At 36.8% G+C, this 14,951-nt stretch overlaps 2 protein-coding genes across 2 annotated transcripts; both read left to right on the forward strand.

Moving 5' to 3' along the window:
* The first annotated feature begins 5,269 nt into the window (after positions 1 to 5,269).
* LOC139031552 (putative olfactory receptor 2B8) lies at positions 5,270 to 6,202 on the forward strand. The gene has a single exon (XM_070456952.1). The coding sequence runs from the start codon at positions 5,270 to 5,272 to the stop codon at positions 6,200 to 6,202; it is 933 nt and encodes a 310-aa protein (XP_070313053.1).
* Positions 6,203 to 13,457: 7,255 nt separating this feature from the next.
* LOC110133309 (putative olfactory receptor 2B8) lies at positions 13,458 to 14,390 on the forward strand. The gene has a single exon (XM_020887126.2). The coding sequence runs from the start codon at positions 13,458 to 13,460 to the stop codon at positions 14,388 to 14,390; it is 933 nt and encodes a 310-aa protein (XP_020742785.2).
* The last annotated feature ends 561 nt before the right edge of the window (positions 14,391 to 14,951 follow it).

Below are 14,951 nucleotides of genomic sequence, written 5' to 3' on the forward strand. Positions count from 1 at the left end.
CTGGAAATAGAACTGCCACATGACCCAGCAATCCCACTTCTGGGCATACACACTGAGGAAACCAGATCTGAAAGAGACACGTGCACCCCAATATTCATCACAGCACTGTTTATAATAGCCAAGACATGGAAGCAACCTAGATGCCCATAAGCAGACAAATGGATAAGGAAGCTGTGGTACATATACACCGTGGAATATTACTCAGCCATTAAAAAGAATTCATTTGAATCAGTTCTAATGAGATGGATGAAACTGGAGCCCATTATACAGAGCGAAGTAAGCCAGAAAGATCAAGACCATTACAGTATACTAACACATATATATGGAATATAGAAAGATGGTAATGATAACCCTATATGCAAAACAGAAAAAGAGACACAGATGTATAGAACAGACTTTCGGACTCTGTGAGAGAAGGTGAGGGTGGGATGTTTCAAGAGAACAGCATCGAAACATGTATATTATCTAGGGTGAAACAGATCACCAGACCAGGTTGGATGCATGAGACAAGTGCTCGGACCTGGTGCACTGGGAAGACCTAGAGGGATTGGGTGGAGAGGGAGGTGGGAGGGGGGACCAGGATGGGGAATACATGTAAATCCATGGCTGATTCATTTCAATGTATGACAAAAACCACTGCAATGATGTAAAGTAATTAGCCTCCAACTAATAAAAATAAATGGAAAAAAAAATTCATTGCTTTGGAGTAGGGCGTTATCTGCTGTGCAAATTTGTAAGACTATTTCATAGAAAATAGATTTTGTCACCAGAACATGATTAGAATTGGACTATTTCCTAAGAAGTATACTTTCTGGAAGAAGAGTGTACAGAGTCCAGAGTGTGGGCCAGTTACAAATGGTTTTGGATATTTTGCTATAGGGAGACTTTAATGCATGAGTGGGCTACACAAGTGGTGGGGTAGCTGGAACACAAAACAGTGAAATGAGAGTTGAACTTGAGATTAGAAATAGCTGGCAGCTGCTCCCACTGCTGGACTTGAGGAAGCAAAAGAAGCCAAAGGCCCAGGATAAACTGGTGGAAGCAGGGACAAATGGTAAGCTTGCCAACAGAACTAGAACCAAAAGAGGAGATGGCCACCTCATCTTGAAAAGCCTCCTCCAGCACAGTGGAAGGTAGAATGACCCTGGTTTCTCTTTTCTCTTCATTCTGCTCTCCTGCCAGTCAGTGTTTCCCAGTCAGTGTGAAAGGCAGTCAATAGGGAACCTGGACGAAGCAGCCTTCAGACCCCAGTCCTCCTGGAATACAGAACAGTGATGGAAAGGGACGATGAGAGCATTTGAGGGCGAACAAACCCAGGACCAGCACACCTAGCACATATTGTTATCCCTCTTTGGCACTACACTTTCACACTTTGTCACTACAGTTGAAAGAAAAGTTATGGAAGGAAAATTACGAGATAGTCTACATATCAGTTTTTTCTAAGGTTTACTATTATGTGAGCATTAGTCGCTAAGATGTGTCAGACTCTTTGAGACCCCATGGACTGTAGATCACCGAGCACCTCGGTCCATGAGAGTCTCCAGGCAAGAATATTGGAGTGGGTTGTCATTCCCTTCTCTGGGGGATCTTTCCAACCCAGGGACCGAACCCGCATCTCCTGCATTGCAGGCAGATTCTTTACTGCCTGAGCTACCAGGGAAGCCCGACCTCATCAGAAACTTTTACAGACAATTCCAATACATGAACACTGCAATTTTTTGAAATTAGATGTATATATTTATATCTTATATTTTATCCATCTATTTATAATTTTTGTAAAATATAAATTGTACCTGAATGGATTATTTTAAACAAAACCTGATATACACCATATACTTAAGAGACAACTATAGAATAATATTGGGAATTCCTTAAGATTATCCTGCTGTGTGTAGAGCATAATTCATTTTTGATACAAAGACTTTAAAAAAAAATACTTTTTTAAAACAAATTTATTCATTTTAATTGGAGGCTAATTACTTTACAATATTGTAGTGGTTTTGCCATATATTGCCATGAATCAGCCACAGGTGTACATTTAGACCTTTAATCCATTTTGAATTTCTTTTTGTGTATGGTGTTAGAAAGTGTTCTAGTTTCATCCTTTTACAAGTGGTTGACCAGTTCTCCCACAAAGGCTTTATTTTTAACTATTCCTTAAAAGATTCTGTGGCATGCATATGTACAAAACTAAGGTTCTCTAACAAAAACTTTAATGAATTAAAATTTCAATGAGGAATGAATGAAAAGTTTAGGTTAACAGAAAAACACTACTGTGTAGTACTATAAAGTAAATTAAAAAGGATACTGAATATCAGTCCCTATAGAGCACATGGACTGATATTCAATAGCTGGTGATGATATGTAATGGAAAAGAATATTAAAAGAATGTAGATGTACATATAAGTTATATATGGGGCTTCATCAGGGTGGCTCAGCATTAAGAATCTGCCTACCAATATAGGAGACATGAATTCAATCTTTGGGTCAGGAAGATCCCCTGGAGAAGGAAATGGCTACCCACTCCAGTTTTCTTGCCTGGAAAATTCCATGGACAGAGGAGCCTGGTGGACATCAGTCCATGAAGTTGCAAAAGAGTTGGACACAACTTAGCAGCTAAACATCATAAATCATATATAAATATATATTAAACATACAAAAATATAAAAACTATATATGTATAAAGTTGGATCAATTTGATATACACCTGAAAAAGAAAACATTGTAACTCAACTATACTTCAATAAAAAATCTTTTAAGGAACTATCCAAATAATATTGACACATTATTACCTAGCTATATTTAATAGCATGTAATAGAAAGTAGGTGAAAGACTTTAACAGGCTCCAGAAACTTTGTTATGTGTAGAACTAAAGGGTGTTCTCACAGATGGAATTTCAATGGTCCTTTCTATCTGTTATCCAGTACACTATGACAACATGAAAGTATCTGTTTTGAATACCTTACAGCAAAATGCCTGTGTACATGCACGCGTGTGTTTACAAGGCATTATGCAATTGATTATCTTCCACTGACAACAGGAGCACAAGTCTCTGTGGCTCTTCTCTCTCCAGGGGCCTGTCTCTCTCTTTAATATAGTGGTGGAAAGTTACCTGGGAAGAAAAACTCAAGACATTTGTGCTGAGTAAACAAGCTAACCACCATCCATCTGAAGAGAGCTTCAGATTAGAGGGGTTTGGGATTACAGGAGCATGAGATAACAGGAGGGACTTGAGTTTACTGCCCACATGGGGTTCCTCTGCTGCCTATCCTAGATCTGTGATCACAACTGAACTTTTCATCAAAACCCCCAAGAACCTCTACCCTGGATTGCCATTCTCTCCAGAAGGTAGAACGTACTCTCTGTTGTTTTTGGAAACAAGGGAAAGTGCTCACTTTGGCAGCACGTATATTAAAAAATAAATTAAAAAGTGGAAAAAAGGAAAATTCATTTTAAAAGTTGAAGAAATCTAGAGCTACCTGCCTTCTGCAGTGAATGTAAGTAGCTTTTTAAATGTGCAGCCCAACACTGACTAATGATGAATAATTGACTACCTTCTCCTCTTTGCAGATGTAAATCCCCATATTCTCACCTTGATGAACAACAGGAATATGAAAGAGAGAACAGGTTCAGTGTGGCTTGCTTGGAAAATATTGGTTATTCTTGCAACATAAATGCACAAGAAAAAAATTGTGAAAATTTAGAATTACATCAAGCAAAATGAGGCCACTCATGTGCTGACATTTTTCCAGGAGTCATTGAATATTTCAACAATACAGTTATTTTATTCCTTACTGAGTAGTAGAGTCAAAGTTAGCCAGAAGAGTTCAATGTCAATTTTAGTGTATCTAGTATTAATTTTAATTCAGGGTTTTAATTTTCCCACCAAAATGCATGGGCAGATAGATGCTAACCAATGTGACCACTAGGGTCAGTTACTTCCTTTTGCTCTAATTCTGGAAAAACAATCATACTCTACTCAAATTACATGATAGTTTAGTCTTGGCAAAAATTTAAAATTTAGCTGATTTTTACCTTGGATGTCAATAAGCCACTCATTCTCTCTAAACTGGACTATGCAATAATTGCTTGACAGTAGCTGTAATGGCCACGGGTCCTTGGAAGTAAGTTTTATTTTCTAGTGGAGATATTTAAGGGAAACCCAGAAATTTTCAATGGAGGGTTTATTGTTGTTTTTTATTACTTTGTTTGTAAGAGATTAGTTTAGAGTTGATATCACAAGTAAATGACTACAACCATTTTGGAGATCTCTGAACTGACCATTCAGAACCACAAATTTTCATAACTATATGCCTTAATCTTTGCAAATTAATGGTTTAAAAAACACGGGTAAGTTCTACATAATTTACTTGTAATGAAGTCAACACATTGCATTAGGTGGCTGAATTCGTATACTCTTGTAATAAAATGACATTAAAGTATGTGAACTGAGGGGCTTCTAGGGGCAAGAGTTTGCTATTTTAGGGACTGTAAAGTGGACTTTTCTAGAGAGCAGTGTTTACTCTCTATAAAGTAAATACTAGAAAGTATTACTCTCTAGAAAGTTGTCAGACTAGTGACTCAATTAGGGAGATCACAGAAGTTTCCTTTAACACTATTATCAGGTTAATAATTATTTGCTTCACAGAAAAAGAATGAATATTCATGATAACCATATCTAACACTTGCAATGTGAAAATTCTAACTCTTCTTAATTTGTCTTTAGGTCTCCAGTTCTGTGTATCCTGTTAGACTCTTGCTCTCTCAATGTATTTGTCAACTTATCTTTTCTATTATCTATCATTTATCCATATGTGTAACCATCATCTTTCTTTCAATTTCTTTGGTTTTCACACTATGCACATTAATGGCCTGCATATTTTATCTTCAGAGAATTTGGGATACATCTAAAACCTGCTTTTGTATATGTCCAATTCTAATATATATATATATATATATATTTGTTGTTGTTGTTGTTGTTGTTAGTTGGAGGCTAATTACTTTACAATATTGTAGTGGTCTTTGTCATAAATTTTTTAAAGCATTGGTGTTTTCATGACGTTGTATATTTCTTTCTGTATAAGAAGTCAACATGTTACATTTTTTATTTTGCACAATTTTATTTTGCCTGTTCTTTCTCTATATAAATATCAGTGCCAAAATGTTCACTTTACTCAGTTAGTTATTTTTCCACTAACTTTAATATCTGATTTTCTTCCCACAGGAAGAAAATAAAAATGACCAAGAATGGTGACTCACAATTAAGCAATGAAAAGAACAAATGCTAGCACTCTGGAAGGTTTCATCCTACTGGGCTTTTCTGACCAGCCCCACCTGGAGATGGTTCTCCTTCTCGTTGTCTCTATCATATACATTCTGACACTGATGGGGAACACAGCGATCATACTGGTCTCGTACTTTAGCCCCAAACTCCACACGCCCATGTATTTCTTCCTCTCCAATCTCTCCTTTCTGGACCTCTGTTTTACCACCAGTGTTGTCCCACAAATGCTTTGGAATCTCAAGGGGCCTGACAAGACCATTAGCTACACTGGTTGTGTGATCCAGCTGTTTGTTGCTTTGGGGCTGGGTTCCACAGAGTGCATCCTGCTGACTGTTATGGCCTATGACCGCTTCAGTGCTATCTGTCGACCCCTCCACTATGGAGTCATCATGCACCCAAAGCTTCTCCGGCAACTAGCAGCCCTGGCCTGGATCAGTGGTTTTGCGGGGTCCACGGTTCAGACCGTCCTTGTATTCCAGTTGCCTCTCTGCAGCCATCACATGGTGAATGATTTCATGTGCGAGGAGCCTGCCCTGATTAAGATTGCCTGTGTGAACACAACCTTCCTGGAAAATGAGCTCTCCATAGCTTCTGTTCTCTATGTGGTGATACCTCTGGGGCTTATTCTGGTCTCCTATGGCTGCATTGTTAGGACTGTGCTGAAGATAAAATCCACTGAAGGCAGGAGGAAAGCATTTGGGACTTGTGGGTCCCACCTAATTGTTGTGGTTTTGTTTTTTGGGACTCTAACTTCCATTTACATTCAACCCAAGAGCAAATACACCCAGAATTACAGTAAATTCCTCACCCTCTTCTACACTGTAGTGACACCCTCACTTAATCCTTTGATCTACACCTTGAGAAACAAAGAAGCTAAGTGGGCGCTACAAAGGTTGCTGGGAAGAGACTCAAGTTAGGGAGAAATGTGAAATATCCTCATGCAATCCCTCAGATATTAAGGATTTTTAGCATCATCTAGGTTTGGTTTTTCCTTTTGTTTGTAAAGATCACAGCTAAATCTCCTGAATAAAATGGTATGAAATTTTCTTTCAATGACATCCTGAAGTTGCCTACTCTATATCCTTCTCATATTCCTTTCCAGAAATGTTATGTCTCTTTTTTCTTTTGGCTGTTTTCTGAAGATTCTATGAATAAATAAATAAATATTTATAGTGGTGCATATGTATACATATTATAATTTTACAAATCCTGGAATTATTGCTCTAGGGATTAACTAATGGCAGGGCAGATATGTTCATGACAGATCTATTTTCTCATCACAGAAGAAATCACCTGCCTCATAGAGATAGAACTTTCTTGAGAACTTTCTATTGTTTTCCAGATCTCTCATTCAATAGTTCCACAGGCCGTAACTCTTCTCTCCATTGTTTACAAACAAGCATAAAAGTCCACTGGAAAACCTACAATTACCTAACAGTTTTTCTTTCAGTGGGATTCTTGATTCTTGTTCATTTACTAGAGGCATCTGGGACTAAGTAAATCCAGGGTATTTCTGATCTCTCCCACCCACAGAGAAAGCTTCGAAGAGATAGGAACCATGAGACAGAGTATTTCTCATTTATACATCTCTTGTCCTCACATAATGGCTCTTAATCTCTTTTGATCAATTCTTTAACTCTCTATCTGGAATCTAAGCAAATATGTATTAGAATTTTAAGTATTGTCATTTAATCTAAATATCTATATTTGTCACCATATATAGATTTCTTTACCAAGACATGTATTTGGCCTCCTATATGTTATTCCCTTTTATGGATATCATAACTTTATAAAATAATTCTCTTTGTATTTAATATAAAGTTTTATCTATTCTAATAACATACTTTATAACCTTGGTAATATGTTCAGTTTGAAAATGTTGACCTTAATTTACACATATCCACATAGCTATTTTTTTATAAAATATTATCAATAGTTTATTGGCTTTAATTCTGGAGCCTGCTTAGATATACTTACAACATGCTTTGGTTTTATAAATGTAGTCTGTTGTTTTCTTAAATAGGGATTTCCCTGGTGGTCCAGTGGTTAAGACTGCGTGCTTCCAAAGCAGGAGGCATGGTTTGATCCGTTTTTGGGGAACTAGTTTCCCAAATGCTGTGTGCTGCTGCCAAAAAATTAATTCTTTTAATAGAGATTAAACCCTTGGAATCATTTTAACAAAGATAAATAATTCTATCTGGATATATTAATTTGAATAAATTAGTAAAGAATAGCAACTATATTAGAGAAGAAAATAAATGATCTAGTTAGGAGGCATTGATAAGGTTAACAAGTGGCATCTAAGTGAACTTTCTATATCTCTGTTCATAAGATAAAATTTTATTGACATTAATGATTAAAACTGGTTAGAGTCAAATCAAATTACTTCACTGATTGATTAGGACAGGCAAATGCTTACTAAGCAATAAGATTACGCAAATCATTTAAAATCTTATAATTTTAATTATACAATAAAATTTTTAAAGCTATTGAAAATGATATCCTTATGCCCACACTAGGATAGAACATTAATACTTTCCATATATTCCTTTTGTATGTAGTAGAGTAATTTAAAAAATAAGACAAGTCTATAAGAAATGCACTGTAAAAATACAGAAAAGGCATACCATGTGAATACTAGCCAATAAAGAAGACTGGCATGATCTTACTGGTATCAAACAGGGTAGCCTTTAAGGGAAGAACTATTATTAGGAAGAAGGGGAGACATTGCATAATGTAAACTATTTAGTTAACTTGAAAGCTAGAATAATCTTTAATTAAAATGCTTTCTACCAGGTTGGGGAATACATGTAAATCCATGGCTAATTCATTTCAATGTATGACAAAAACCACTGCAATGTTGTAAAGTAATTAGCCTCCAACTAATAAAAATTTAAAAATTAAAAAAAAACAAATATTTTAAAAAATAATAATAAAATAAAATGCTTTCTATCAAATAACTTTAAAATATAAAGCAAAACCTAACATGTAAGAAAGGAAATAGGCAAATTCACAGCCAGAATTGAATGGATAACTGGTAGAAAAGATATACGAACATAAATGAATCAGGATATAGAAAGTATAAACGGCATAGCAAAAATTACAAAATTAATGTAGTGAAAGCACTGAAGGCATGAAGACATACAAAATTTTTCAGGCACACACAGGACATTTATAAAAAATTTGACATATATTGAATAATAAATGAATACATTTCATAACTTTAAAAGCGTAAGAGCATTTTGTCTTAAAAAAAAAAAACCAAATGGGACCAGAAGTCAGTAACACAGTGAACAAGGTATTAGTGCTCTTAACGTGTAAAAATTTCAAATATGGAAAATGGATATAGAATAATTTAAAATAAACCTGTGTATGTTAGCAAGCACTTTAAAATGATCAATGTAATGCCAATTTTGTTTCATCTGTTTAGTCAACTAAACTTTCCTGCCTAATGTCTCCTTTTCCCTCTGCACGGGTTTGCCCTGGCAAGTTCTGAAATTGTGCTTATTAAGCTAGAGGCACAGGGGAACATCACAAGGTGGAAAGCAGGGACTCAGCTCAACCAGATCCCCACTGCAAGGTCTCAGACGGGAACAGGCTGAAGCTCAGGACACACAGAATCTTTACATATAAATTAACTGTCACTCAACAGTGGACATGTGAGAATACTCTATTACTAAAAGTGGCCACTTTTACCATTTGTAAATGACCAAAAATGTTACAGCACACTCTGAAGCTATAAACCAGGACCAAGGAAAGAACTGCTACATGGTACAGGCAAGATGAATAAAGGAGTAAAAATATTGTTGTGTTTTAACCACACCCCATGAGTAGTCTCACTGCTAATCTATCAATGGGTAAACATGGACTGAGTTTTGCTAGGTGCCAGGTACTCTGCCAAGTATGTTACATGTGGTAACTCACTTATCCCCTACCACCCTAGGACCTGACTGTTATTCCACTCACTATTGATTTGAAAAATTTACCTTCTAGAAGTTCAACAACTTGCCCGAGGAATTAGAATCTAAGTTGATCTGAATCTGGAGTCGATGATCTTATCTAAGATTAAATACTCTCCTAGGGATCATAGGAAGTCCAACTTCCTTAGCATAATATGTATCAATTCCTTTGTGATATGGTACTTTTTTAAATCTTTCAAGTGTATTTCTTGTCATTTTCTATTACACTCTCGCTCCCCTAGATAAAATAATTTAATTCCCTAAAAGATCTCTGTTTCTCATACTTTCATTAATTAGAACATGAAAGACACATTTGTGAAAGATGAGATTTAAGTTGGACTTTGAGAAGTATATGATGTAATTTCCATAAATTTAATGAAAGGAAAAAATATTCAGAAACAGCTGGGTGTCTACTATTGAACATAAGATGAATGTCATGAAAGACAGGAGTTAAGAATACGGAGAATCAAATTTTGTGCTACTTAGACTTTTACTTGATTTAAAAAAGAAAAAATATATTAAAAAATATCAATAATCTCACACATGTAGATGACACGACCCTTAAGGCAGAAAGCAAAGAAGAACTAAAGAGCCTCTTGATGAAAGTGAAAGGGGAGAGTGAAAAATTTGGCTGAAAACTAAGATCATGGCATCTGGCCCATCACTTCATGGCAAATAGGTGGGGAAACAATGGAAACAGTGACAGACTTTATTTTCTTGGGCTCCAGAATCATTACGGACAGTGGCTGCAATCATGAAAATAAAAGATGCTTGCTCCTTGGAAGAAAATCTATGACCAACCTAGATAACATGTTAAAAGCCAGAGACATACTCTGCTGACAAAGGTCTGTCTAGTCAAGCTCTGGCTTTTCCAGTAGTCATGCATGGATGTGAGAGTTGGACTGTAAAGAAAGCTGAGTGCAGAAGAATTGATTCTTTTGAACTGTGGTGTTGGAGAAGACTCTTGAGAGTCCCTTGGACGGCACGGAGATCAAAGTAGTCAAACCTAAAGGAAATCAGTCCTCAATATTCATTGGAAGGACTGATGCTGAAGTGGAAACTCCCAATACTTTGGCCACCTGATACGAAGAACTGACTCTTGGAAAACCCTGATGCTGGGAAAGGTTAAAGGCAGGAGGAGAAGCAGATGACAGAGGATGAGATGGTTGGTAAGCCGACTTGATGACCATGAGTTTGAGCAGGCTCCGCGTATTTGTGATGGAGGGGAGGCCTGGCGTACTGCAGTTCATGAGCTTGCAAAGAGTCGGACACAACTAAGCAACCAAACTGAACTGAACTGAACTGAAAAAAGAAACAAAAAGCCCCAAATGGAGTCAGCTGTTCTGAGACCACTTCAGCAAACCAAGACCAAGTACCTAATTTAAATACACCATCTCCAAGCGATGTAGTCTTTAATCAGTCTGCAATTTTCTAGTCAGCACCAGTGAGGTAACCTGACACATAGACCCAGACCATTCCTCACACGCAAGTGACCTAAGCCTGAAACAATCCACTCTTTCCCCTTCGGCATATAAATTTCTCCTGTTTTGTACAGCTCTTCTCCACTTGATAAATGGGATGCTGCCCAATTCATGACTCATTCGATAAAACCAATTAGATCTTCAAATTTACTAGGTTGAATTTTTGGATAGACAACTTCAGTATACGAACTTTATTTTCAGATTATATGCATGTATTATTCTACACATATACTTATATCCATTGTAAAAGTAAACTGCACCCAGTGGATCATTTCACACAAAGCAGGAAGTACACCAGGGGTTTTAAAAGGAACTATTTAAAAAATGCTATTGTTAAATGCTATGTGTGTAGCATAAATATTTTCTAATATAAAAAAACTTTATTTTTAGCCACTTCTAGAAGAGTTCATGAATTTGCAATAGTCTCTCCCCTTTTGCACTAGATACTAGACTCCACTTCTTCCCCCAAGATTTCCTCTTATCCAGAAGTCTATAGATCTATTCTTAGATCTCCATTAATTGTGTGTAAACTTCAAGCACATATGTCCAGATGTATGCATGTCTCCATATTATGTTCAAAACTAAGTATAACTAATAACAATTTTAATGAATTAATTTCAAAAAGTAAAAGTTTTAAGATACTGTCTAAATAACATTGACAATTTTGCACATGTGTGTTTAGAAGGTGGTGTGCAATTGATTATCTTTCAGTAGCAACAGAAGCACAGTCTCCATGGCTCTGCTCTCTCCAGGGAATGTCTTCCTCTCTATTATAATGATGGGAAGTTGCCTGGAAAGAGCTCCAGGTGTGTGCAAAGTAAGCAAGCTAACCACCATCCAACTGAAGAGACTTGAACCACGAGATTACAGGAAAAAGGGAGCCAACAAACTGCACATGTGGGGTTCCTCCACTGCTTGTCCTAGATCTGTGATCATGATTGAACTTCTCATCAAAATACCCAAGAATCTCCACAGCTGGATTGCCATTCCTTCTGGAAAGTAGTACTTTGCTGTTTAAGTGGGGGAAAAAAAGAAAATCAATTTTAAAAGTTGAGGAAATCCAGAGCTACTTGCCTTTAGCAGTGACCAAAAGCAGTTTTTCATGTATAAACTGACATTTATTCTTAATTATGGAATACTTCCTAGCTTCATCTCTTTGCAGATATAAATCTTTTTATTCTCATGTTGATTAAGAACAGAAACGTGAAAGGGAACAAGAGCAGTTTCAGTGTGGTGTCTGCTTGGAAATGGTTGGTTTTTCTTGTAACATAAATACACAAGTAAATAGTGTTACATTATAGAGTTACATCAAGCAAAGTGAGGCCACTCACCTGCTGTCTTTTCCCCAGAAGATGTTGGATCTTTCAAAAGCATAGTTGTTTTACACTTACTGAATAACAGAGGAAGCGAGGTAAGGTCAATGTCAATTTTGGTGCATCATAACACTCGGGGTTTTAATTTTACCACCAATATGCGTGGACAGATAGAAAAATGCTAACCAGTGCGACCACCAAGATCAGTGTCCTTCTTTTGCTATAGTTCTGGAAATAATTATCATCCTCTATGCAGAACACATGAAAGTTTTGTCTTGGCCAAAATTTAAGATGCAACTGATTATTCCTATGGATGTCAAAGAAAATGAGCCACTTATTCTCTCTAAACTGGACTGAGCAATAATTGCCTGAGAGGTGTTATAAAGGAGAGGAATTCTTAGAAGTAAGTTTAATTTTCTTGCTAGAATACTTAAGTGGAGATCAGTAATTGTCATTGAATGGTTTTGTTGTTTATTCAGTTGTTTTTAAGCAACTTGTTTAGATTCAGTCTCCAAGATAAATTACTGTACCAGTTTGAATACTTCAAAATTGACCATTCAGAAGTACAAATTTTCATACTTGTGTTTCTTAATCTTTGCAAGTTAATAGTGTAAAGACACTGATAAATTCAACATAACTTACTTGAGGGAAGGTCATTGGATTGCATTAGTGGCTGAATTCATGTACTCATGTAATAAAACTACATTAATGCATGTGAAGTATTCATGTCAGATAGGGTAGAGGTTGCTTACTGGGGATTGTAAATAGAATTTCCTGGAGAGCATACTCACAAAATAGCAGAACTATGACTCAAAAGGGGAGATTTTAGAAGTTTTCCTCCATACGTACTAGATCAGCAATTATTTGCTTCACAGAAAAACAATGAATGCTAATGTAATTATGTCTAACACTTTTTTTTTGAAAATTCTAACAATTCCTATTTTGCTCCATGTTTTGAATTCTATATGCCTTTTTTCTCAGACTATTGCCTACCCAGTGTATTCCTCAATATTTTTTATCTGTCATCTATCATGTATGTATATGTGTAACAGTCATCTTACTTTCCATTTCTTTGGTTTTTCACACTATGCATGTTGATGGCCCATATATTTTGTCTTCAGAGAATTTTGGATACCTCTCACAGCTGTTCTGGGTTATTCTCTAAAGTCTATTCTATGTTTATATATTTCCTTGCAATGCTTTTGGTGCTTTCAGACTCTGTGTGTCTCTTTGTAACAAGACAACCTATTATACTATTTATTTTGCATAATTTTACTTTGCTATTTCTCTGTATAAAAAAAATCCGTGTCAAAGTGCTCATTATACTTAGTTTGTTATATATTTTTGGTTATGATATCTGACTTTCTTTCCCACAGGAAGAATATAGGATGATCAAGAATGGTGACTCACAATTAAGCAATGAAAAGAACAAATGCTAGCACTCTGGCAGGTTTCATCCTACTGGGCTTTTCTGACCAGCCCCACCTGGAGATGGTTCTCCTTCTCGTCATTTCTATCATATACATTCTGACACTGATGGGGAACACAACGATCATACTGGTCTCGTACTTTAACCCCAAACTCCACACGCCCATGTACTTCTTCCTCTCCAATCTCTCCTTCCTGGACCTCTGTTTTACCACCAGTATTGTCCCACAAATGCTTTGGAATCTCAAGGGGCCTGACAAGACCATTAGCTATACTGGTTGTGTGATCCAGCTGTTTGTTGCTTTGGGGCTGGGCTCCACAGAGTGCATCCTGCTGACTGTTATGGCCTATGACCGCTTCAGTGCTATCTGTCGACCCCTCCACTATGGAGTCATCATGCACCCAAAGCTTCTCCGGCAGCTAGCAGCTCTGGCCTGGATCAGTGGTTTTGTTGAGTCCACGGTTCAGACCATCCTTGTTTTCCAATTGCCTCTTTGCAGCCATCACATGATGGATGATTTCATGTGCGAGGAGCCTGCCCTGATTAAGATTGCCTGTGTGAACACAACCTTCCTGGAAAATGAGCTCTCCATAGCTTCTGTTCTCTATGTGGTGATACCTCTGGGGCTTATTCTGGTCTCCTATGGCTGCATTGTTAGGACTGTGCTGAAGATAAAATCCGCTGAAGGCAGGAGGAAAGCATTTGGGACTTGTGGGTCCCACCTAATTGTTGTGGTTTTGTTTTTTGGGACTCTAACTTCCATTTACATTCAACCCAAGAGCAAATACACCCAGAATTACAGTAAATTCCTCACCCTCTTCTACACTGTAGTGACACCCTCACTTAATCCTTTGATCTACACCTTGAGAAATAAAGAAGTTAAGTGGGCTCTAAGAAGGTTAGTGGGAAGAGATTCAAACTAAGGAGAAATGTGAGCCATCCTCATGCACTCCCTCAGATGTTGGGAACTTTTAACATCATTTACTTCTGGTTTCCCCTTTCACTTATGAGGATCACAGCTAAATCTCTTGAATAAAAGGGTGTGAAATTTTCTTTCAATGACATCCTGAAGTTACCAAATCTAAATTCTTCTCCATTCAGAAATGTTGTGTCTCTTTTTTTCAGCTATTTTGTAAAGATTCTATTAATAAATAAATATTTATATTATGTGCATGTGTATTTGTATTATGCTTTCATAAGTCTGGAGTTACTGATCTAGTGATTAACTCGTGACAGATACTCATTAATGATAATATTACTGTTATGACAGATCTGCTTTCTCATCACAGAAGAAATCATCTGCCTCATCGTGGTAGAGCTCACATCATAGCTACAGATATGGGGGTTTAACTGAGACCTTCCTATCGCTCTCCAGGTCTCACACTTAATAGTTCCTAGGCTGTATGTGTTCTGTGCCTACTTTATATGAAAATGAAAAGGTTCACTGAACGAGCCACAGTTACCTAACCGTTTTTCTTATTTGG

This window comes from Odocoileus virginianus, chromosome 27, assembly GCF_023699985.2.
Source record: "Odocoileus virginianus isolate 20LAN1187 ecotype Illinois chromosome 27, Ovbor_1.2, whole genome shotgun sequence".
NCBI classification, from domain to species: domain Eukaryota; kingdom Metazoa; phylum Chordata; class Mammalia; order Artiodactyla; family Cervidae; genus Odocoileus; species Odocoileus virginianus.

Bases quoted from the DNA above. Each gene is read 5' to 3' on its own strand.
- LOC110133309 (XM_020887126.2), top strand. From the start codon at position 13,458: ATGAAAAGAACAAATGCTAGCACTCTGGCAGGTTTCATCCTACTGGGC.
- LOC139031552 (XM_070456952.1), top strand. From the start codon at position 5,270: ATGAAAAGAACAAATGCTAGCACTCTGGAAGGTTTCATCCTACTGGGC.